Consider the following 16,593-nt stretch of genomic DNA (forward strand, 5'->3'; position numbering starts at 1 on the left):
TTTTTTTTTAGCCCAGAATATTTTATTTTTGCAAGGGTAACAGGAGAAATTTGACCCCAAAAGTTGTTGTCCAGTTTCTCCTGAGTACGCTGATACCCCATATGTAGGGGTAAACCACTGTTTGGGCACATGCCGGGGCTCGGAAGGGAAGTAGTGACGTTTTGGAATGAAGACTTTGATGGAATGGTCTGCGGGCATCATGTTACGTTTGCAGAGCTCCTGATATGCCTAAACACTAGAAACCCCACACAAGTGACCCCATTTTGGAAACTAGACCCCCAAGGAACTTATCTAGATGTGTGGTGAGCACGTTCAACCCCCAAGTGCTTCACAGAAGTTTACAACGCAGAGCCGTGAAAATAAAAAATCATTTTTCTTTCCTCAAAAAAGATGTTTTAGCAAGCAATTTCTTATTTTCACAAGGGTAACAGGAGAAATTGGACCCCAATACTTGTTGCCCAGTTTGTTGTGAGTACGCTGATACCCCATATGTGGGGGTAAACCACTGTTTGGGCACACGTCAGGGCTCGGAAGGGAAGTAGTGACATTTGAAATGCAGACTTTGATGGAATGGTCTGCGGGCGTCACATTGCATTTGCAGAGCCCCTGATGTGTCTAAACAGTAGAAACACCCCACAAGTGACTCCATTTTGGAAACTAGACCCCCCAAGGAACTTATCTAGATGTGTGGTGAGCTCTTTCAACCCCCAAGTGCTTCACAGAAGTTTATAACGCAGAGCCGTGAAAATAAAAAATAATTGTTCTTTCCTCAAAAAATTATGTTTTAGCAAGTAATTTTTTATTTTTGCAAGGGTAACAGGAGAAATTGGACCCCAACATTTGTTGCCCAGTTTGTCCTGAGTACACTGGTACCCCATATGTGGGGGTAAACCACTGTTTGGGTGCACGTCGGGGCTTGGAAGGGAGGGAGCACCATTTGACTTTTTGAACGCAAGATTGGCTGGAATCAATGGTGGCGCCATGTTGCGTTTGGAGACCCCTGATGTGCCTAAACAGTGGAAACCCCTCAATTCTAACTTCAACACTAACCCCAACACACCCCTAATCCTAATCCCAACTGTAGCCATAACCCTAATCACAACCCTAACCCCAACACACCCCTAACCACAACCCTAACCCCAACACACCCGTAACCCTAATTCCAACCCTAATCCTAACCCTAATCCCAACCCTAACCCTAATCCCAACCCTAACCACAACTGTAACCCCAACACACCCTAACTCTATCCGTAACCCTAACCACAAGCCTAATCTTAACACTATTTCCAACCCTAGCCCTAATTCCAACCCTAACTCTAATTCCAACCCTAACCCTAAGGCTATGTGCCCACGTTGCGGATTCGTGTGAGATTTTTCCGCACGATTTTTGAAAAATCTGCAGGTAAAAGGCACTGCGTTTTACCTGCGGATTTACAGCGGATTTCCAGTGTTTTTTTGTGCGGATTTCACCTGCGGATTCCTATTGAGGAACAGGTGTAAAACGCTGCGGAATCCGCACAAAGAATTGACATGCTGCGGAAAATACAACGCAGCGTTTCCGCACGGAATTTTCCGCACCATGGGCACAGCGGATTTGGTTTTCCATAGGTGTACATGGTACTGTAAACCTGATGGAAAACTGCTACGAATTCGCAGCGGCCAATCCGCTGCGGATCCGCGGCCAATCCGCGGCGGATCCGCAGCCAAATCCGCACTGTGTACACATGCCATAACCCTAACCCTACCCCTACCCCTAACCCTAACCCTACCCCTAGTTCTAACCCTAGTTCTAACCCTAACCCTAGTGGAAAAAGAAAAAAAAATATTTTCTTTATTTTATTATTGTCCCTACCTATGGGGGTGATAAAGGGGGGGTTATTTATTATTTTTTATTTTGATCGCTGTGATAGAACCTATCACAGCGATCAAAATGTACTTGCAATGAATCTGCCGGCCGGCAGATTCGGCGGGCACACTGCGCATGCGCCCGCCATTTTGGAAGATGGCGGCGCCCATGGAGAAGATGGATGCACACCGGGAGCCTCGGTAAGTATAAGGGGGGGGGAGATCGGGGCACGGGGGGGCGTCGGAGCACGGGGGGGTGGCATAGGTGCACGGGGGAGCGGACAGAAGGACGTGGGAGCGGAGCACAAGACGGAAGGGAGCGGAGCACATATCGGTGGCTTGGGGGGCCATCGGTGGGGTGGGGGGGTCACATAAGTGTTTCCAGCCATGGCCGATGATATTGCAGCATCGGCCATGGCTGGATTGTAATATTTCACCAGTTTTTTAGGTGAAATATTACAAATCGCTCTGATTGGTTGTTTCACTTTCAACAGCCAATCAGAGCGATCGTAGCCACGGGGGGGTGAAGCCACCCCCCCTGGGCTGAAGTACCACTCCCCCTGTCCCTGCAGATCGGGTGAAATTGGAGTTAACCCTTTCACCCGATCTGCAGTGACGCGATCATTCCATGATGCCACATAGGCGTCACAGGTCGGATTGGCATAGGTTTTCATGACGCCTACGTGGCGTCAAAGGTCGGGAAGGGGTTAAAATGTTAGCAGGATGTTTAGATCCTTTACATTCCATTTTTATGTTTTTGTTAGTAATTATATTATATATACTATCCATGCGAGAGGGAGGAATCTATTGACCAAGTATATACAGTACAGACCAAAAGTTTGGAATCACCTTCTCATTTAAAGATTTTTCTGTATTTTCATGACTATGAAAATTGTACATTCACACTGAAGGCATCAAAACTCTGAATTAACACATGGAATTATATACTTAACAAAAAAGTGTTGAAACAACTGAAAATATGTCTTATATTCTAGGTTTTTCAAAGTAGCCACCTTTTGCTTTGATGACTGCTCTGCACACTCTTGGCATTCTCTTGATGAGTTTCAAGAGGTAGTCACCGGGAATGATCTTCCAACAATCTTGAAGGAGTTCCCAGAGATGCTTAGCACTTGTTGGCCCTTTTGCCTTCACTCTGCGGTCCAGCTCACCCCAAACCATCTCGATTGGGTTCAGGTCTGGAGGCCAGGTCATCTGGCGTAGCACCCATCACTCTCCTTGGTCAAATAGCCCTTACACAGCCTGGAGGTGTGTTTGGAGTCATTGTCCTGTTGAAAAATAAATGATGGTCCAACTTAATGCAAACCGAATGGAATAGCATGACGCTGGAAGATGCTGTGGTAGCCATGCTGGTTCAGTATGCCTTCAATTTTGAATAAATCCCCAACAGTGTCACCAGCAAAGCACCCCCACACCATCACATCACTGCTTCACGGTGGGAACCAGGCATGTAGAGTCCATCCGTTCACCTTTTCTGCGTCGCACAAAGACACGGTGGTTGGAACCAAAGATCTCAAATTTGGACTCATCAGACCAAAGCACAGATTTCCTCTGGTCTAACGTCCATTCCTTGTGTTCTTTAGCCCAAACAAGTCTCTTCTGCTTGTTGCCTGTCCTTAGCAGTGGTTTCCTAGAAGCTATTTTACCATGAAGGCCTGCTGCACAAAGTCTCTTCTTAACAGTTGTTGTAGAGATGTGTCTGCTGCTAGAACTCTGTGTGGCATTGACCTGGTCTCTAATCTGAGCTGCTGTTAACCTGCAATTTCTGAGGCTGGTGACTCGGATAAACTTATCCTCAGAAGCAGAGGTGACTCTTGGTCTTGCTTTCCTGGGGCGGTCCTCATGTGAGCCAGTTTCTTTGTAGCGCTTGATGGTTTTTGCTACTGCACTTGGGAACACATTCGAAGTTTTCCCAATTTTTCAGACTGACTGACCTTCATTTCTTAAAGTAATGATGGCCGCTCGTGGTTCTTTACTTAGTTGCTTTTTTCTTTCAAATTCTAAAAGTCTATTCAGTAGGACTATCAGTTTTGTATCCACCAGACTTCTGCACAACACAACTGATGGTCCCAACCCCATTTATAAGGCAAGAAATCCCACTTATTAAACCTGACAGGGCACACCTGTGAAGTGAAAACCATTCCCGGTGACTACCTCTTGAAGCTCATCAAGAGAATGCCAAGAGTATGCAAAGCAGTCATCAGAGCAAAAGGTGGCTACTTTGAAGAACCTAGAATATAAGATACATTTTCAGTTGTGTCACACTTTTTTGTTAAGTATATAATTCCACATGTGTTAATTTATAGTTTTGATGCCTTCAGTGTGAATGTACAATTTTCATAGTCATGAAAATACAGAAAAATTTTTAAATGAGAAGGTATGTCCAAATTTTTGGTCTGTACTGTATGTGGGTGTATATACCTTAAAAAATGGATGTGTATATAATTTTATTTAAATTAAAATACAAATTCTCCATTTATTGATTCTTAGTATCAATCTAATTAAAATGTATAAAGCTCTATTTCTTAGTTCAACCCCTTTGGGGCCAGGGTTTCCAGAGAAAAAATCCATTTAGATTCTGCCCTTGACATAAGTTTGATGTAGTCACCCCCCCTCCAATTTTTAGGGACCAGTTGAATACCATAAAAAGTAATCCCTGAACATGAATTGTTTAGTTTTTCACGAAAATGTCGTGATAGAGGGTGACCTTTGAACCTTTTTTGATATTGTCCAGATGTTCCTTGATGTGGTCCCTCAGTCGTCTCTTGGTACGGCCAACGTAAATCTTGTCGCATGGGCATTTTAAAATGTAGATGACTCCCGTAGATTCACAAGTAATAACAGATTTGATGTGATGTCATCCGCATCTTTGAAGGAAGTGTGGATTTTTCTGCCACATTTGGTGCCTTGGCAATACAGGCATTTGGCACATGATATAAAACCCGTAGTTTTGGATATTGGCAGTTTACTGCTATTGTTGTTATAAGTTACTACTGGTTTTGTGGTTGGAGCAAGCATGAGGCCTAAATTTTGGGTTTGAGTATATACAAATTTGGGTTGATGTGGTAGTAGGTCACCAATATGTTTATCCCCCTGCAATATTGGCCAATGTTTATATATTATATTTCTGAATTTATTGTAGTCAGAATGGAATTGGGTTATAATTTGTAGCCGAGATATTTGTTCTTGGGGAGTAGGAAGACTAGAATTTTCTTTCGTTTGGTGTTTCATAGACTCTCTACTATCTCTATTCTAGATTGCTTGAGGGTTGATGGATCATACCCTTTTTGCTACAAATTCTTCCATTAGTTGGTCGGTTTCTTTCCGGTAATCTTCAATATTTGTGCAGTTACGTCTAATGCGCATAAATTGTCCCTTAGGAATAGGCGTGAGCCAAATGGGTAGGTGACAGCTAGTCATGTGTAGAAAACTGTTTGAATTAATATCTTTGTGATAACACTTTGTGACTAATTTGCCATTTTCCACAAATATAGTTACATCCAAGAAATTGACATTGGTTTTACTAGTAGTGGGTGTGAATTCTAACCCATAGTCGTTATTATTCAGATTTGCGATGAAGGATTCTGAGGCTGTAGGTGGACCATCCCAGATGAAGAGGATGTCATCAATGAAACGATGCCATGATACTAGTCCTGTACTAAATTTCCCATTTATGTATATGTGATCATGCTCCCACTTTCCTACGTAGATGTTTGCATAGCTGGGCGCGAAGCATGTACCCATCGCGGTCCCATGCGTTTGAAGATAATGTTGCCTATCATACTTAAAGTAGTTATGTTTTAGTATGAATTGGATGCTTTTTATGATAAATTTGATTTGTGGTTCTTTGTAGATTTCCAATGAATGTAGATAAAAATCTGATGCTTGGCATCCTTTCCCATGGTAAATGACCATATAGAGCGATTTTATGTCAAGGAATCCCTCCTACATAAGGGCCTCAAATTTGTTCCCACCTCCACCGCCAACCTCTACATAAGTGTCCAAAAATTTATATTCCCATCTCCAACATCCTATTCCAATGTGTAGTAGGTGTAATAAAAATAATATTAGCAATAATTAGAAATGTAATATTGTTCTTCTGATTTGCTATGTTGCTTATCCATTTTGCAGGACATTGCAGTAGCTTAGATATCCATGGTTACGACCACTCATATAGTGACAGTTAGTTAGTTAGCTGTTAATAATCGTAACCATGGATAACTAAGCTACTGCAATGGGGTAAGTGACATAGCGAATCAGAAGAACTATACTACATTTCTGATTGTAGGTATTTGCTAATATTATTATTACACCTTCTACAGATTGGATTAGGGTCTTGGAGATGGAAATACCCCTGTACCCCTTACACATTAGACTAATGTCGTCCGAATCTGCAGATATTGACTGGTTCCGTCAATAGTCTATTGTGTATGAAAGCCATGGTGAATTTATTGTTTGGGAAAATATAGACCTTGCATGTCCTATACCAGACTGATGATAGTTTTGTATACTGGAGATAAGCCACTACCAGACATGTCTCAGAGGACATACAAGCGCTCCAATTATACTGCATCTTCTGCAAATCACAGTTTCTCACTGAAGGTCAGGGAAGGGGGACACTTTTTGATCAGCTTAATCATCACAGTTCGCTAACCAAAGTATGTTATCTAGTAAAAAAGTTTGTTACCTAGAGGACTTCCTGTCACTGTTTACTTATAAATAATAGAGAAAAACTGGACACAGCCGTAATATATACCCAATTATCTAGTTCAATGCATCTATTAATGTATATGATGAGTGGTATGTATCTGCTGAATAGATCAATAGTTGACCATTCGGAGAAATTGAAAACCAAGTAGAAAAAAGAACCTAACCTGTGATCAGAATAATATGGGACGAGAAAATATTTATAAACAAAATACCTTTATTTAACAAAGTGGTAAGAATTAGTACCACATACAGTACAAATAAGAAAATTATAATATATCAAGAATAAAAACAATGTTAAAAAACAACCTAAAGGTAACACATAACATATATTAAATTTCAATATGTGCCATATATTTATTTTTTTCAAAAGTTCATATATAATAAAGTGTGGTGTGCTGAAAAAAAAAAAAAAAAAAAAAAAAAAAATTTAAAAAAAAAAAAAATATATATATATATATATATATATATATATATATATATATATATATATATATATATATATATATATATATATATATATATATATATAAAAGTACAGTGGATGGAATATAGATGACTGTATATTGCAAAATGCCCAAAAAATAATGTATCAAGCCATGTGTATATATAATAATTTCAAAATCCCATAAAACTAATATATACGTGAAAGAAGGTAAATGCACAAAATGAAGGGTTAAAAGTGCTCCGCAAGTGTGTACCCAATTAGTAAAATAATGAAATAAAACATATCAAGCCTGAGATAAAAACAGAATTTGTGACAAACCGTAGTGCAGTGAACAATGCAAGTGAGTTAAAATGACACAAAGAAAATAATAATCCACACTGATGGAAAAAGGTTTGCTATATATATTGAAGTGGGCAATTGGTGCTAATACAGTCAAGACATACTGTAACTTAATGAAATCATACAACAATGTATGTTAAAATGTCTAACCCTACTAAAAGGGGAAAGTGAACCAGATATAATAGGGCAAGGATATTAATACAGCCAAAGACCACTATAGCACACCATTATATATATATGTAAACGGCTCTAGTATAGCTGAAGAATACCGTAACACCATGGAATAATAAAGCAGCCTATGTTATTTATTTCACCCTACTAAGAGGGGAGTGGAGTAGATATAGTAGAAAGAGAACTATGGCATAGCAGAATAATGCGAACATAAATACGTGTTACCTGATTCAAGGACAGGAGGGAGGTTCCGATGCGGCGCACATCCTGTCGTGCGTTTCAGACTGTGTCCTGTTTACTTATAGTATATATAGTTTAACTACTTGAATTTAGCTGTCACTTACAGAAAACTGCATTTAAACGCCAATGGCTCCCATTGGCCCTCATAATATGATATTAGCAGATGGGTTACCATGACAGTCGGGGGCCTGCTAAAAACCCTTATAACTTCCATTTTGGTCTTCCTGTGAAGATCAGTCACATTGGATATCAAAGATTTCATTACATATTGCAGTATATAGTAGGATATATTATACAGTGTAGTATTACAGTATGTAATATAATCAATCAAATTATCACAAGTTCAAGTTCCCCAAGAGGACAAAAAAGATAAAGTAAAAATAAAAAAGGTTCAAAAAAATAAAATACATCAAAAATAATCAAAAGCTTAAATCAATGTTGGTCACTTAGGACCATTCAAGCTTGATAACACCTCTAAGCTCACCTACTTCTACAATTAAAGGAGTTGTCCGGTCCAAAATGATAAGTCTGACTTATGAATCCCCTGTAGTGCACGCACTCTGTGCTGCAGAGATTCGTCGGTTTCTGAGCTGTGACCGGTGGACTGTTGCATCACTAGACTAGGTTCAGCCTTGTTGTATGCAAGTGTATGGAGCAAGGCCACATAACGCATACATACCCATACCCACCGGTCACGGCTCAGAAACGAATCACGGTCACGGCGAATCTCTGCAGCACAGACTGCATGCGCTAGGGGGATTCATAAATCTGCAGTCACACAGACTTATCATATTGGATTGGACAACCCCTTTAATCAGTCACTTGTTTCACTAGTTTGGTTTTATAATAATATATACTTTTTCTTCCAGTTTCCCTCAGGATTGCAAGATTACAAAATAAATATATTTGTGAATAAATCGGCTTTAGTTACAGCAACCAGCAAGAAAGCGATTCTCCATCTTTATTCAACTATGGAAGTCATTGCGTCTTCCCCAGACTCAGACTCCCAGACATTATTTGAAGTGAATTTGGTAAGAATTGAGCAATTTAAGCATTTTAATTTAGCCAGCAGATTATTAAAGAAGAAGTATTGAAGTCCATAAAAACCCTTTATATGAAATCGGTGCTATATGGAGAAAAAGTAAATACCTGAATGTGGCATTGCTTTCTCTACAAATGGCGATCTTACATTATTGGGAGAATTGGAGAGGTGAGGATTACGGAGAGCGGGCCCCCAAATACTAATACACACTATACTGATCTTGGCTAAAAAGCTAATTTTCAAGCATTGGCTCGATTCATCTACCCCACAGTTGTCAGATTTGATAGCCCAATTACATCATTACATGGCAGTTGAGCAAGGGGACACACTTACAAATAAGAAGGCACAGGCAGGAAAATTTCTCGAAAAATGGAGTCAGTTTATTGGAAAACTTTGTAATGCTGATGAAAGGCGGAAGATGATATCTCCCTTCTCCTCCACTAGATGGTACCTTATGGAAAAACAAGAATAATCTAGGTCCACTTGACTTACCAGAGGCTTGTTCTTGACATGATTGGGATTGGGTGCTTTACTATTTAGAGGGGAGGCAGGCTAGACCGCCGATTTGGACGTGTTAGGCGACTTAGTAGAGGCTCACCCCTCCTTTTTCTCCCTACCTTACCACCTTCTCTCCTCTTTTTGTTTTCTTGTTCATTTTTGTATTATTGATAATTTTCTTGGCTATTTCATATAGGTTATATAACATGGCTAACATTTCCTTCACTACTTTTGAAAGATGGCATTCTCAGTTTAAAACTTTGACTTATGTTTAACCGTGACTGTAACAATTGTAATGTCTATATGCCATGATTGATGCCAATAGATTGTTCTTTTACATTGTTGTTACTGCAAATTTTCAATAAAAATTTATATATAAAAATAGTAAATACCCTAATGACAGACCTTTTATAGCTCCATGCAAAATGGAGCCATATATGACTATGTGCCTGAGATTTTATATAAATCTGACTAGGAAAACAGGGGTTCTTCACCTACCTACTTGCTCTATTAGATATAATGTTAAGAAGGGTAAGTGCTCAGTTACCCAAAACAGTAAGGGCAAGTTAGAACTGTACTATGCTGCCGCCCGGCCAGAGACAAAGCGGCCTTACCACCAATTCCCCAGACTTAGGACTATTTTAGACTGGTGGTGGCTTTTAATAGCCTGTTGAGACAGGCCAACTGAGCTTCTGATGCACACAACACTGTAGTTAGTAGATTGTTCTTTGTACATAAATTCTACTGTTCTTGGCAGTGCACATCCAGTTTAGTAGCATGCTTAAAAATCATTTCACCTCACTATCGAGTGTTTTGCTTGTTCATCAGGTGCTTGGCAGCCTGTTTACACTGACCAATTATCGGGAGTGTTCCTAGAATTTCTGGTTAACGATAATAGTCTAAAGGCGCCCTAATACTGCATTCACACATCTGTGTGTCGGGGTGTGAGTATGGACCGAGATTTAAGAACCAGCCACAGGTCTCCTGATCCAAACTTAACAGCCTCAAACTGTATATGTGGATCGCCTCCATGGGGCCGTGGGGTACTTGGTACCGGGTCCTTCGGTTCACAGGGGGATGTCACGGTGGCTGACCTGGTCCGTGGCCCTGGGACGTCCGTGTAAAAGGGAAAGGTCTTTAAAGGGATAAAGTTTGTGTTCTTGACACCACCTGTGGTATTCGTTCAGGGTGACCGATGCTGCTTTAAGGAGTCTGCTGGGGTGATGTTATGGGAGCTAGAGGGTATACCTTCCCACAGGTGAAGTGTATCCCCAGGGCATCCGGGTGTGTAGATGGTGACATCGGGGGCTTATCTACAGCATTACAGAATGCTGTAGATAAGCCCCTGATGACGGTGGGCTTAGCTCATATACGATTTTGGAGGTAACAGGTTTCCTTTAAATTCTACAGTACGTCTTCAGGTATTCCCAGGCATATTAATCAGCACAATCAATAAAGTATTATTCACATCTCTCAGCTTTTTGGGACAGCGTCCCTTCTTTATTCAATATGTTCATTCAATCATAGTAAAAAACATTGTATGGGTGTCCAAAGAAGACCATGGTCATTTCTCCATGTCTTTTACCCATTTCTATTCTTGGCTCAAAAAAAAAGTTAAAAACAGCATAAAAAACTGCAGGTACTGTATGATTCTTGCTTAAGAATGTGCAACTGTGTCACTCCAATAAATGTGGCAAATGAATGAAAAAATAAAAAATATTCTTGAAGCTAACTAGTATGTTTTCATTTCCTTTTGCAGCATATGAACTTTAAACTCCAGTTTACAGCCGATAAAAAAACACTAACCTTTATGATTTCCCTTGACAAGTAAGAAAAGACCAAAACATGTCTGAATGTTTAAAATTCACCGTATGTATTTTAGATTTCACATACAAAAGCATTATTGATTACATTTCTTTTGCTGAAATTCGAGTTCAGTATATCCACAATCACAAAATAATGTGATGTCCAATAAAAATGGTATTAAAACAGAGAAATTAAAATAAAACAAAGTGAGTCCAGAAGACAGTGGATCAGTCTAAATGAATCAGTTGTGCCTAACATGTTTACATTTTGTAATTTTAATCATGAGAGAACTTTTAATTTTTGTAAATTTAAATTAAATTAATTTAATTTAAATTAATCCAGACATTTGTTGCATTATAAATCCAGTTCATTTTGATCCATTTTTTTTAAATAAAAAGGTCTCAACCTCATTCCCAAGGTACTCCCATTGTACCTAATTAATATTGCATTTGATGTAGCCATAGCATACTATGGACGCCAATTATGGATCTATACATGAGCCTTTATGATACATACTATACATACTATATGTTTAACAAACTGATTTCAGCTTCTGTGTCAATCTCAGAAGTTTTTTCATCCAATGTATTAATTTTAAGCTTACTAGTGTTCTGACATCATATAATATAAAACAACATCTTATTTTTATGTTGATATATTGTTAACCAAGAAATCAGAGGTTTACCACATCTATTATCATCTCCTTAAATTGAGTTCTGGAGCAAAAGTTAAACAGATGCTTAAAGGGAACTGGTTGTGTAAAAAAACACTAAACTGCAGATAAGGGGTTAATCTGCAGGTTAACAGCACTTTGAACCTGCTCGGTGACCACACTGTGAGCCCCGCTGTCGGGGGAAATTAACTTTATTCCTCATGACAGCCTTGGGCTTTCAGTCATAGAGGTCTGGCCAATGCGGCTTCAGTCATTGGTCAGTACATAATGAGCAGCAGCTGTAAGAATGACACGGCACTGACTAAAAGCCAGATCGAATACTGAGTCGACTGTCAGTCAGTGCCATGGTGTGGTTACAGCCACGGCTCACTATGCACTGATCAGTGAATGAAGCACCTCTATTGTTGAAAGCCCGATGCTGCCGCGAGGAATGCAATTCCTCCCAACAGCGGGGCCCACAGTGCAGTCACTGGGCAGATTCAGAATGAAATTAACCTGCAGATCAACCCAAATCTGCAGGTTAATAGCATTTTTTTTTACATGACAGGTTCCTTTTCAGCAGTAGATTCTCCCATCTGACTGATTCTTATTGAATTGATTTCTAAAGAGCTAAAATTTGGTGTTTTTAATCTTATAAAAAGAAACTATACTAAATTAATTCAGCATTTCAATAATAGCTGTGAATGCAGGGGCGCCGCTATAATGAGGTGAGTTGAGCACTTCGCCTCTAGCGGCATCCAGTCCCTCAAAACGGGGCGGCAGCGCCGCCCCCTGCAGTCAGATCAGATGTGCCGGGTACTAGCCATAAGCATGAGGCTGTGTCACCAGCAGGAGGCGGCAGGGATGCCGGGCGTGGTGCTGCCTCCTCACACAAACTTGTCCGGTTATAAGTTAAGTACTGAGGGACGGGATGGGGAAGGGGTGAGCAGCCCCAGCCAGGAAGACGAGCTACTTGTGATTGAACGAACTAAACACAGCCTGTGGGCGGGGACTGTGGCTGCTTGCATGCTACACAGTAGCGTAGCGACTGGAGGGGGCAGAGGGGGCCATCGCCCCGGGCCCTGTCACTTAAAGGGGCCCACCAGGAGCCAGGGCCACTTCTGTGACATACAGAACACAGCATAGGAGCAGAGCAGTATGATGTCTGCTCTGCTCCCATCTGACGGAGACTCTGCAGCCTGCTAGCACAGTGGCCGGTGCAGTCTCCCTCCTGCAGTGAATGGTTTCGCCTGTCTGACCTGACCATGAAGCTTTTCCCTGGCTGGCGCTGCAGTTCTTCACTCTGTGCACGCTGGGATTGGCTCAGGGACGCTGGGTCCTAGTGCCCACCTGTTGCATTTCACCAAGACACTTCCTGGTCCTGCCTGCAAACTTTATTAGTAAGTGCTGGGGATGGAACATTTTAGGCTTATTAAATTCAGGTATGTCAATGTGAGGTGAATGTGAGACCATTGGGGTATTGTGGGTGAGGGGGGACAGGGTACTGAGGGGGTGGATGTGAGAGCATGGGGGTATTGTGGGGGAGGGAGACAGGGCACTGGGGGGTAAATGTGAGACCATGGGGGTGTTGTGGGGGCTGAAGGTGGGTGAAGTGGGACAGGGCACCGAGGGGTGGATGTGAGATGATGGGGGTATTGGGGCTGAATATTATAATGTTTGTTATGATATTATATGTACTCCATCACAGGTAATATTTGCTGTCTGGGGAGGCTGGAGATGGGGGGATGGTAGGGGGCTTTTGATACGTGCCACCTGGGTCTTTTATGAGTATTAGTATACGAAGCCCCCATATAGTAGCCAAGAGCTGCATCACATTTACAGCACCACTCTGGCATTTTTTTTAATTTCACTGCTGGAGCGGTGCTGAAAATCCAAGTCCGCTGCCCCCTGTCTGATACTCACCTTCTGGCGTTTTCATCTCTTTTAGTCTCTGCTCGGCTCCGTCTCCTGCAGTTTGTGACCTGTCCGAGGCTCCAGTGTTTCATGGAGCAGCGCAGAGGTCACTAATCAGTGTGAGTCTATGGGAGCCTCGTTCTGGCCTCTCTCTCACTCTCAGGCTATGTGCACACGGTGCGGATTTGGCTGCGGATCCGTAGCAGTTTTCCATGAGTTGTACCATGTAAACCTATAGAAAACCAAATCTGCAGTGCACATGGTGTTGAAAATACCACACGGAAACGCTGCGTTGTATTTTCTGCAGCATGTCAATTCTTTGTGCGGATTCTGCAGCATTTTACACCTGCTCCTGTATAGGAATCCGCAGGTGTAAAAACGCAGGCAAAATCCTCACAAAAAAGCAGGAAATCCGCGGTAAATACGCATGTAAAACGCAGCACATTTTACCTGTGGATTTTGCAAAAACGGTGCGGGAAAAATCCGCATACGAATCCGCAACGTGTGCACATAGCCTCATAGTCTTACATTGAGCGCTTGTGACATAGCTTCTCACTTCTGGCCAGTCAGAAGCTGCACTCACAAGTTTGAGCCGTGGGACTGCAGCAGTGCCACAAAATAGTGAATACGCCAGAGGATGAGTAAATGACTGGGAATGGGGACCTGCGCTTAAAGCACCGCTCCAGCGGTGGAAAAATACCCTGCTAGAGTGGTGCTTTAATAATTTAATAAAAAGCAATTTAATACTATAAAGTTGATAAAGGTTTGGAATAAATGTCTGCAGTCACTTTATGTGACTGCAGACTGCCAAATCATGACAGGGAGCTGCGGGCCCATCATACTGTGTATAAGGGAGCTGCGGGCCCAACATACTGTGTATAAGGGAGTTGCGGGCCCATCATACTGTGTATAAGGGAGCTGCGGGCCCATCATACTGTGTATAAGGGAGCTGCGGGCCCATCATCTTGTGTATAAGGGAGCTGCGGGCCCATCATCTTGTGTATAAGGGAGCTGCGGGCCCATCATCTTGTGTATAAGGGAGCTGCGGGCCCATCATACTGTGTATAAGGGAGCTGTGGCCCCATCATACTGTGTATAAAGAAGCTGTGGTCCCATCATACTGTGTATAAGGGAGCTGCAGGCCCATCATACTGTGTATAAGGGAGCTGTGGGCCCATCATACTGTGTATAAGGGAGCTGCCGGCCCATCATACTGTGTATAAGGGAGCTGCCGGCCCATCATACTGTGTATAAGGGAGCTGCGGGCCCATCACACTGTGTATAAGGGAGCTGCGGGCCCATCATACTGTGTATAAAGAAGCTGTGGTCCCATCATACTGTGTATAAGGGAGCTGTGGGCCCAACATACTGTGTACAGGGGAACTGTGGGCCCATCATACTGTGTATAAGGGAGCTGCGGGCCCATCATACTGTGTATAAGGGAGCTGCGAGTCCATCATACTGTGTATAAGGGAGCTACGAGCCCATCATACTGTGTATAAGGGAGCTGCGGGCTCATCATACTGAGTATAAGGGAGCTGCGGGCTCATTATACTGTGTATAAGGGAGCTGTGGGCCCATCATACTGTGTATAAGGGAGCTGCGGGCCCATCGTACTGTGTATAAGGGAGCTGCGGGTCCATCATACTGTGTATAAGGGAGCTGCGGGCCCATCATACTGTGTATAAGGGAGCTGCGGGCCCATCATACTGTGTATAAGGGAGCTGCGGGCCCATCATACTGTGTATAAGGGAGCTGCGGGCCCATCATACTGTGTATAAGGGAGCTGCGGGCCCATCATACTGTGTATAAGGGAGCTGCGGGCCCATCATACTGTGTATAAAGAAGCTGTGGTCCCATCATACTGTGTATAAGGGAGCTGTGGGCCCAACATACTGTGTACAGGGGAGCTGCGGGCCCATCATACTGTGTATAAGGGAGCTGCGAGTCCATCGTACTGTGTATAAGGGAGCTACGAGCCCATCATACTGTGTATAAGGGAGCTGCGGGTCCATCATACTGTGTATAAGGGAGCTGCGGGCCCATCATACTGTGTATAAGGGAGCTGCGGGCCCATCATACTGTGTATAAGGGAGCTGCAGGTCCATCATACTGTGTATAAGGGAGCTGTGGGTCCATCATACTGTGTATAGAGGAGCTGCGGGCCCATCATACTGTATATAAGGGAGCTGCGGGTCCATCATACTGTGTATAAGGGAGCTGTGGGTCCATCATACTGTGTATAAGGGAGCTGTGGGTCCATCATACTGTGTATAAGGAAGCTGTGGCCCCATCATACTGTGTATAAAGAAGCTGTGGTCCCATCATACTGTGTATAAGGGAGCTGTGGGCCCAACATACTGTGTACAGGGGAACTGTGGGCCCATCATACTGTGTATAAGGGAGCTGCGGGCCCATCATACTGTGTATAAGGGAGCTGCGAGTCCATCATACTGTGTATAAGGGAGCTACAAGCCCATCATACTGTGTATAAGGGAGCTGCGGGCTCATCATACTGTGTATAAGGGAGCTGCGGGCTCATTATACTGTGTATAAGGGAGCTGTGGGCCCATCATACTGTGTATAAGGGAGCTGCGGGCCCATCGTACTGTGTATAAGGGAGCTGCGGGTCCATCATGCTGTGTATAAGGGAGCTGCGGGCCCATCATACTGTGTATAAGGGAGCTGCGGGCCCATCATACTGTGTATAAGGGAGCTGCGGGCCCATCATACTGTGTATAAGGGAGCTGCGGGCCCATCATACTGTGTATAAGGGAGCTGCGGGCCCATCATACTGTGTATAAGGGAGCTGCGGGCCCATCATACTGTGTATAAAGAAGCTGTGGTCCCATCATACTGTGTATAAGGGAGCTGTGGGCCCAACATACTGTGTACAGGGGAGCTGCGGGCCCA

At 42.7% G+C, this 16,593-nt stretch overlaps 1 protein-coding gene across 1 annotated transcript in view; it reads left to right on the forward strand.

The window, feature by feature from the left end:
* The first annotated feature begins 6,396 nt into the window (after positions 1–6,396).
* Positions 6,397–16,593, forward strand: part of LOC143767913 (uncharacterized) — a 106,416-nt gene continuing 96,219 nt past the window's right edge. Inside the window, exons 1-3 of the mRNA XM_077256434.1 lie at positions 6,397–6,465; positions 8,638–8,799; positions 11,068–11,135. Of these exons, the coding sequence (XP_077112549.1) occupies positions 6,397–6,465; positions 8,638–8,799; positions 11,068–11,135 (299 nt within the window). The remainder of the gene's footprint in view (positions 6,466–8,637; positions 8,800–11,067; positions 11,136–16,593) is intronic.

The sequence above is a fragment of the Ranitomeya variabilis genome, chromosome 4 (genome assembly GCF_051348905.1).
Source record: "Ranitomeya variabilis isolate aRanVar5 chromosome 4, aRanVar5.hap1, whole genome shotgun sequence".
Taxonomy (NCBI): domain Eukaryota; kingdom Metazoa; phylum Chordata; class Amphibia; order Anura; family Dendrobatidae; genus Ranitomeya; species Ranitomeya variabilis.